This window comes from Serinus canaria, chromosome 14 (assembly GCF_022539315.1).
Source record: "Serinus canaria isolate serCan28SL12 chromosome 14, serCan2020, whole genome shotgun sequence".
NCBI classification, from domain to species: Eukaryota; Metazoa; Chordata; class Aves; order Passeriformes; family Fringillidae; genus Serinus; species Serinus canaria.
This window is the reverse complement of record NC_066328.1, coordinates 6024248-6033446: the sequence shown is the minus strand read 5'-3', so window position 1 is coordinate 6033446 and position 9199 is coordinate 6024248. Positions and strand designations below refer to the sequence as shown.

Sequence of the window (9199 nt, the reverse complement as noted above, 5' to 3'; positions counted from 1 at the left end):
ATATTTTTCCTCAATTATAACGCTAAATATAAATAACGCTAAACTATTTCTAAATTTGGATCAATAAAAATCATATAGCTCTGAAGTTAGAAAATGTGGGTATTTCTTGTATTGGTCTTTCACACCATTAGACTCAGGGTATTGCACACTAAGTATATTGTATACTAAGTATTTCTCAAAACCACCATGGGCCTTTTTATATTTTAAACATAGGCTAATGTTAGAGCTGCAATTTTTCACCATTGTGAATTTCACTTGCATTTGAAGACTTTGAATCTGTTTTTGCTGCTGTTCCAGTAAATCTCTTGAATGGTAACACTGAAATAACCCTTACACAAGGATGGAACTGCAACCTCATCTCCAGCAACCGTGACAAACATCACTATAATATTTACAGGGGGAAAATGTTCATCCAGGGTGAAATGCAGAGATGCATTAAAACATCAAACATGAAAAAAAAAAAAAAGAAGGCAGTTGAAACTGCTTAATTGCTTTGCTTAGAAAGACTAATGTAATGTCTGAGGAAGTAATCCCTAAATAAGTTAGGAGGTGAGATCTTTCAAAGGAGGAAAAAATCCAGGCACAGACCTATCAGGGAATTCAATGATGAGACTGTCAAGAGCAGTAAAGCTGATGTGTTGTTAAATGTCTTTGGGAGAGATTTCTTGGTGTTCTGTGTCTTAATGCAGTGAATAGCAAACTTCAGAGGGTGAACATTTGGCATTCTCCTATTTGAACCCAAAAGTCTCCTCTGGCACAGGAGTGGGGGGTCTGTCAGAACGTGTGACTTTGCCTTACTCTGAAGTATTCAGTGTGGGAATGAACATGGCTGGAAAGGATGGAGCATGGAGGAGGCCATCCCTCTGTGGTACTTAGCTGGCACATTCACTTGTGCTAAACCAAATAACTTGTGGCAGCTGGAGCAGGATGGTGGAAAGGAAAAAGCAGGAGAGCAGTGGAGTGAGGGAGTAGGCACAGCAGTGTGTGGTGGAGGGAGGTTGAGGTGGGCTGTGGTGTAGGCAGGGAGGCAAGAATCGCTCTAAGGCCAGGTGGGTCTGACATCAGGGCTGTGAGAGGGGAAAGGGAGATGGGGAAGCAGGCTCCAGGCTTTGAAATGGGGGATGTCGAAAGGAGGATGGAGCAGCAGGGATGCACAGATGGAGCCAACTTCTACAGAGCTTTTTTGTGATATTTGGCTGCTGTCTGGAGCTTTTAGGGCTGCTTTTAGTGTGTAAGCTGCTGCTCCACATTCATTCCCCCGAGCCCCACGGCAGGGATTTCTGCTTGACAGCCCCTGCATCAAGGGAAAGGAGAACACTCTGGGGTTTCTCGGGCTACCAACCTTTGGCCGGTGATGTTACTGCGGGGAGAGCGCCGGAGTTTGCCGCTCCTGGGCCCCAAACCCGGTGTTCTCGCCGTTCCCCCAGATCTGACACCCCCTCCCCCGATTGCCTGCGTCTGACTCATTCGCTGGTGCTTGTGCAAGCAGAGCGGGGCGGGGGGGGGTGGGGTGGGGGAGAAGCCTTCAAAGTATCCAGAGCGGCTGCTCTGGCTTTGACAGGGCGGCCGTGAGCTGCGCCCCTGCAAGGGCGGCGGTGCCGGGGGCGGCGGAGCGGAGCGCGCCGGGCGCAGCCTGCAGCGCCGCGCAGGCGGCCCCGGGTGGAGCCCACCGCACCTCCCGGAGCCCGTGCCGCCAGTCCCCGCCGCTTCCAAGGAGCCGAGAGCAGCGCGGGTGCTCCGTGCCCGCCGTCCTGGGGAACTGCTGCGGCAATATCGCGATTTAATCTAAGGGAAGAGAGAAGAAGAAGAAAAAAAGATGAAGATGCTTAAATGCCTCCTGCCAAAAGTAAAGAGCGAATCTCAGTTGCAATGGCTCTGCTAAAACTTGATCATGCGGGATTTCAAGCCATAAAGAGCTGCCGGGCTGCTATTTACTGCGGTGGGAACAAGTTGCAGGATGAAATCCAGGCGTTAAGGGACCTATTTTCCACTTCATTGTTTGCAAAGGAATCTACTGAGATGACTTTGAGGATCTTTAAACTGGAACTATGTGGAGGGAGAATGCAGTAAGTACCGCCTGGTGGGGAGCCCGGATCGCGCCCAGCTCCGGGGCAGGGGCGCAGCCCGGGCACAGCGCAGGGCTCCCGGCTCTCGGTGCCGGCTCCCGCCGGCCGGGGCTGCGCTCCGAGTTCCCCGGCAGCACCGAGGGCCGGTTAGGGGATGCCGGCTGCTTTGCCCGCCGCGCCAGCGTCCTACATAGAGCTGGGGTTGCTTGAAGAACTGCCTTCATGCATATTTACTGGGAATTGTGAATGAAAAAAACCGAGGCATTCGAGCTTTCCGTGGCGGGCTCTGCTTTAGTGTCTCCCTGGGTTTGTTTTTGGTAAATTGGCAATGAAGTGGTTCTGTTTCAGGAGCGAAAAACAGCTTTATCTCACACCTCTTTAGCTGTGCTCCAGGTTATGCTTGTTTAGAACCTGCCAAGAAAACTCCTGCCCTTGCTCATATTAATTAGTTTGCTTCTAGCTGCGCTTTCCAGGTCGGATGTCTCTTCCCTGAGCGCTCAAACCCGTCCATCTCACTTGGAAGCAAACGGGCAGTTGGGAGCTCAGGAGCTCAGGATTTTCCTGACCTGGATAAGATGAGGGACGTATCCCGGACGGCTGAGGGCTCACGGAGCTGCTTTTAGCAAAGAGCTGAAATCTAAGTGAAGGGGGAACTTTTGTAGTCACTTTATTTCCGCTCACATACCACATGCGATCGAAGTGTATTTTTTTTTTCTCCTGTCAAATCTGCAACCTGACTAACGGCTTCTCCTCGTCTCCTCTTGTCCCCTCGCTGTCCCATCCTGTCCCCCCCCGTGTCCAGCCCCCCCTTGCCTGTCTCCGTGTCCACGTAGCTGCCCTCCCGGGATGCGATGTCGCTCGCAGGCTGCGGCGGGGATCACGCGTGCGGCCAGCGGCGCGGAGGCCACCCCTGAGCCCGGGCAGCGAGGGGCGCGACATGCCCGCGGTCGCGACATGTCCTGCAGCGACACCGACAGCAGCACCGGCACCTCCGGCAGCCGCCGCCGCTCCGTCTCCTGAGGCGCTGGGTACGTGCGGCCCGCGCCCGCACGGGGGCGCCCTCGCGCCGCGGCCGGCCCGCCGGGGCGCGCTCCCGGGGCGCGCTCTCGGGAACCAGCGAGCCGTGCCCGCGGCGGGTCGGGGGGCTCGCAGCGCTCGGAGCGGGGGGCTCGGGGGGCTCCGAGCCATCCTCGGGCTCGGGGGGAAGCCGGGGCAGTTCGGTCTGCTGTTCCACCGCGCTCCGTGTGCCGGCGGCCGGCGGGAGCCCGGCCCGCAGTGAATCAGGCAGCGCTATGTGCAGTTAAATGCTCTGTGGAGTGCTCGTCCCCCTGTGTGCCCCGAAAGGAGGTGGCGATGCTGCAAGCCCGTGTCTGGCTGTGTGTGTGAGCAGCAGACGGCTGTGACTGAGGATGGAGATAGGGCTGGCAGGATGAGAGGGGAGATGTGAAAACTGCCACCCGTGATTGGACAGCCCCGCTTGTGTGCTCTGCGTGACGCTCTGCAACAAGCTTGGCTTTATGTGGCACAGGGACTCCCTTCCTGCAGCTAGCAGAGAGCCAGTTATGGGGGTGGAAATCCCCCGGGGCGCAGAAACAGGGGGAGATCTTGCCGAGTCAGAGCTGCTCTCCTTCTCCGTCCTTCAGATAGTTCGGATCCCTTCTGTGGCTCATCTCTCTCCCCATCCTACTTCGTATAGACTGAATATAGATTCAGCCCCCTACAGAGATTCAGTGAAGACATGAGGTAACCGATGCAGTGATGCTCGTTTATGGAACACCCTCCCCTTCAACACTAGGGACAACTTTGTGTCCGAGATCAGCAGTTCTGAGATGCTCAAGTTCTGAATGCTGCATGAGAGGACAGAAAAGAATTAAGGCAGAATATTGTGCTTTTGAATCTGTTCCAGAAATGCAGTAGGATTCCTTAAGCAGTGGCTGCCTAGGAGGGATCTTCAGAAATAAAACAACATGGGTTTGGGATGCTGTGAGATGTATGGAGTGTGTGGACTGGGGTTTCCAGCAGACCTTTGGCTCACTTCTCTCATTTTGGGCTAAAATACCTCTCTCTGTTAGACCGTGACTAAAGTTTAAATAGATGTCCAGGATGAAGGAAAATATTCTGGATGGAAAAAGATTTCTTTTACCTGTTTTAGCACAGCAAGGTTAAAGAGAAGGATGATAATGTCTCTTCTTTTAAATTATATCAGTCATTTTAATTTTGTTGGCTCTCCAGGAAGAATGTTAATGGGTCTTTTCTCTGAACTTCTGCTACAGTTTTTGCCTTGCTTGTGGAAGGCCAGCTGTAATACTGTCATCAAGCCAAGTTTATGATAAGATATAAGAGGCTTGACTTGGAACTAAGGTGAAGGATGCATTATAAAAAGCTGCTAAAGTTTGCATTATGCCCAGAAGCTTTCTGTTTAAAACCTTCTTTGAAGATATGCAGTATATATATTTTTCTCTACTTTCTTCTTATACATTGTGATCGCTTTTACAGGGGATAAAGCTGGCAAAGATGAGGAAAATTGGCTGTGCTCTCCTGGTACTCCAAGCTCTTCTGGCACCTTTGGATCTTGTTTGTGGAGCAGAGAAAAATTATCCCATCCTGAACATTGCAGTGATTCTGGGAAGGACCAAGTACATAACAGAGAGAGATATCAGAGCTCTCTGGACCAGGGAAATGTCAGCAGACCTGACTGTTGATATCAATGTCGTGACTCTTCTTGTGAACCAGACTGACCCTAAGAGCATCATAACACATGTTTGTGACTTGATGTCAGGCACCAAGATCCATGGAGTGGTTTTTGGAGATGACACTGATCAGGAGGCAGTAGCTCAGATTTTGGATTTTATTTCATCTCAGACTTCTATTCCAATTCTTGGGATTCATGGCGGGGCCTCCATGATAATGGCAGATAAGGTAGGAAAATTTATTAAGAGCTCTTGCTATTCTAATGTACTTCATATTATTGGTCTCTTTCAGGAATAATTGCTACAAGCAGTAAAAAAAAGATGCTCTTAATTGTCTCCCTGTAGTTAAAAAAAGAAAAAAATATGCATAATGGTGTCTTTGTTGATGGCTCATCAAATATTAAGAAATATTTTGGGGTTCATGCCTGAAACTCAACTTTCTAAGTCTATCAAAGCAGCCCTAATGAGATATTACTCTCCAGCACATGGAATGATGGTCAGTTAAAAAACTTTAATAGTTAATATGATCAATACACATAAAAACAGCCTCCTAATAGTAGGTTCATCAAATGATTTTGAGGATAAGATGTGAAACTATAAGCAGATGTTCTGTGGTGCTCATGAGAAATAGCAAGCAATAGACCTGAGTGTGTCTGGGTGCAACAGTAATAATAGGACAATAATAAGCCAGACTTTAGTGATCCACTACAGTATCTGAATTAAGTAGTCATGCACACTTGAACCACTGCATTCCAAAAATTTATTGAATGAGATTTTTGCTAAGTGGATAGTTCTACTTTGCTACTGTCGTTCATGAAAATCCAGCAAGGGACTGTCTGAAATCTGGAGATAATGGTAAATGGTCTTGTTGGAAAACATGTTTTTATGTACTCTTTTGTGAGACTGGAAGAGCAAAAGTGACTCATGTCTCAAGTTTCTTAATAAGGCTTTTTTTTTTTTTGGCACTGCAGCATTGATTTTGAGAGGTGATCCCTCCTGAAACAGGCACTCAGTGCAGGGCTCAGCTCTGCTGGGGACTCTGCCTCACCTGGAACTCAGAGGAGCTCCCAGTGTGTGTGAGAGAGGAGAGTTCAGAGAGATGTGGGAAGTCAGCACTTGAGCATCATTATTGTGAATTGTAACTTATTTCCTGGTATTTCCATGCTTTAGGGTTCTTTGTTCATTGATTATTATTTTTTCTTATGAGTGACTTTTGAATAGTCAAGGGCTCTCTGAACACATCTGAAAAGGAAGTGGTCCAGATATATTATTTTGTGAAGTAAGGGGGGAAAAGAAGCAGGGTTAATTATGACTGAGGAATCAGCTCTGAATTTTGGAAACTTTTTACCTCTGGAATAGACTTTTTTCCATTGGGATAAGAGGTCTGTTTCTCTTGGTGTTTTGAATAATCTTCCTTTAGAACTTGTCATACAAGGGGAGGACAATAAGTGCTGAATTATAGCAGAGATCCTATAACAATAGCTTTGACATCTTGATTTATACAGAAAGATCATTGCAGTCAATGCTGCTATCTTAAATGCAATTGCAGCGACCAAATTACAAAGGCAGTTGTTTCATGTGCTTTTAAATTAGAGTGCAGATTTACTTGTCTTTTAAAGCTGGGTTTATATTTATTTAGTGCTTCTATTTGATACATATTTCACTTAACTGTGTCTGCCAGTGTAAGAACACTTGATCTCAGCCAGGGCTAAGTGATGAAACACTGGAAGAAATTCTTACAGAATCATCTTCACTCTTGGTAGCAGATGCAGGATGTTACTGATACAGATCTATTTTTACTTTTATGTAAGAGCCTCTAGAAAATTAAACAATCTTTTTTTTTTTTGTCTCAGTAAATTACTACTATTTTCACTGCATGCTAATATTATCATTATTGTATCACGGTTTTTTATTTTAGGGGTTATCAAAGTTTTATTAGCAAACTTTCCTGATGAAATTTAGCTTCTAAGATTACCATTTGGGAAATCAAAATTGTCTTTTGTGTGTTAAAACAATCTAACAGAGCGGTCTTCAGTAGCTTGAATTGGCTGAAGGAATTGTTTGTTCATGTAACTAATATTGCCTTAATTTTCAGCCTGACCTTTGCAACGTGCAGTGTCTTGCAATGGGGTTTGGAACATCTCAGTAATGAGACTTGCAGGTGTCACTCAATTAACCATTCATTTAGGAATGAATTCCTTGGAGATGAAGTTGAAATTCACAGTGCTGTCATAAAGGCGGGGAGATGAAATCTGAGGGAGAAGGATTGGAAATGTGAAATCTTCCAAGTCACTGTCAGGATTTTAGCTGGCACACATAGGTGTTGGCTGACTTGTGAAGATTATTTTAAGTCTCCTGCTTTGTCTCATGCATTGAGATGCCTGGCTGTGCAAAAGGTGCCTGGTCCCACTCCTGCTTGTGGATGTAGTGCTCTGGCACTCTAATAAGGCCATTCCATTTATGTCCTTATCCAGTGAGTTCTGTGCCAGGTGGTTCTTATGAGATGCTGAACTCAACGAAACTGAGGGCACAGGAATGGGAGCTCATTTATAATGCTCTATACTGCTGAAGACTTCAATGAATGACTCAGAGGAGACAAGCTACCATATTCTCTGTGGCTAATAAATATTATGGCAATGTGAATCTTGACTGAAGACCCATATCTGTAAAAAAAAAAAGTTGTTTTATATTTCTAAGAATGAGGTATGGCCGCATTTGGAGTTTGCAGTGATAAATGCAGGACATACAGCTTTTGAAGCACTGTGTCCCTGTCTGAACATCTGGGGTGAGTGGTGTGTTGTCTAGACTGCCTCCTTTGCCAGTCCAGCTCTGCTTCAGTTTGCTCAGAGTTTGCCTGCACCATCTGAGGAGAGATTTTGTATGCTTCAGACATGGAAAATAGACAGGCATGTGAAGCCAACCAAACCAGAATGTTTTCTGAACCTTGCTGATCTCTTTTCTCCTGACATCAGCTGTCCAAACACTACCAACAAATCAATGGGACACCTGGGGGTTTGTGGTACTTACCTGATCCTGACTGTGCTGCAGAGATACCCTTTGGGCAGTGCCACATGCTCTGCTCCAGCAGATTCTATCCCCTGCTCTTGGCAGGAGCTCCCCTCCCAATGAACTGCTCCTTGGCTTTGGTCCCCAGTTCTGCCACACACTTCAAACATATTCAGATGTGGGATAGTCTACTGAAACAAGATGAGAATTGTTTGGGGCATCTGTGCCAGCCTACTGTGCATCAGCATCCCTTGGAGGATGCCGAAAACAGGCTGGCTGTTTATTCATCTTGTATCTCTTGACATTTGAGACATCTCAAAACAACATTGCTTAGGAACTGTTTTCTGACTTGAGCATTTGGTTTCAAACATAGTTACCTTTGTTTCACCACATGCTATGATTATAATGGTAGAATTTGTGATACTTTTTTTTTTTTTTTAACAGAACATCATGGTTAGTTCTGTGTCAATGCTAAAAGACTTTCACATGTGGGAAAATTATCCCTATGTATTGTAAATATGTCCAGGAATATTTAGTGTCTTTGAACCATACTGCTGTTGCCTATTGCAAAACTAAATGTTTCCAGAAGTCTTTCAGAAAAAGTCATAATTTGAGGCATTTTATTGTTGTGGAAGCACTCACAGTTATAACATAGTCAAGAAGTGTAAAGGGTGAAGGTAATTTTCCAGAAGGACTATGAAAAAGTGATACTTCTTGAAACAGATCTGGAAGTGTTATGCAAAATAACTAACTGCTTTTCCAAAAAGGAAGTGCTATACATTATTGCATAATGATTCTGTGAGAGCCCTGGAGGTTAGACTGGGTTGCTGGAGGTTGTCTAACCCAGCCCTTGCCCTCTGACAGAGCTAATACCCAAATCAGACCATCCAGTCAAGATTTGAATATCTCCCTGGAAGTAGATACCACAGCCTCTCTGGGCAATCTGTTTCAGTAATTAACCTCTCTCACCATGCAAATATTTTTCTTTTATCTCATTAGAGTTTCCCTTGATACCACAGGCTTTTGTTCTTTTGCTGTAAATCCGAGTCCAGCTCTGTCTCGGTGCCATTGCAGGCTGCAGTTACAGCTCTCCTTACCTGTCGCTTTCCTGGAGAAAAGGTTCCTTCAGCCCTTGCACTCGCAGTCCTTTGGACTTCCTTGGATACACTGCTGTCTTGTACGGGGAGACCCCAGATAGGACAGGGGACTGCAGACACGGCCTCGTGGGTGCTGCGAGGGGAACAGTCCCTCCTTGGAGCAGCTGCTGTGCAGCTGCTGCCGCAGCCAGGTTGGGCAGTGCCACCGAAAGGGAGCACTGCTGACTCATGTTCAGCCCGTCCCCTGGCCCCCGTGCCCTGGAGCACTGCCGGACACCTCATCAACAAGGCATCTAATTGCTAATGAACACCGAGTGAAACTGTACTTTGAAATCTTTCG

At 46.7% G+C, this 9199-nt stretch overlaps 1 protein-coding gene across 2 annotated transcripts in view; it reads left to right on the top strand.

Moving 5' to 3' along the window:
- The first annotated feature begins 1701 nt into the window (after window positions 1-1701).
- GRIN2A (glutamate ionotropic receptor NMDA type subunit 2A) overlaps window positions 1702-9199 on the top strand; it is a 157422-nt gene continuing 149924 nt past the window's right edge. The window contains exons 1-2 of one of the 2 annotated variants that reach the window (XM_050980031.1): window positions 1702-2066; window positions 4563-4985. In XM_050980031.1, the coding sequence (XP_050835988.1) occupies window positions 2049-2066; window positions 4563-4985 (441 nt within the window). In that variant the 5' untranslated portion in view covers window positions 1702-2048. Of the gene's footprint in view, window positions 2067-2995; window positions 3095-4562; window positions 4986-9199 lie in introns of those variants that run through there. The other variant, XM_050980032.1, reaches the window with a different exon arrangement.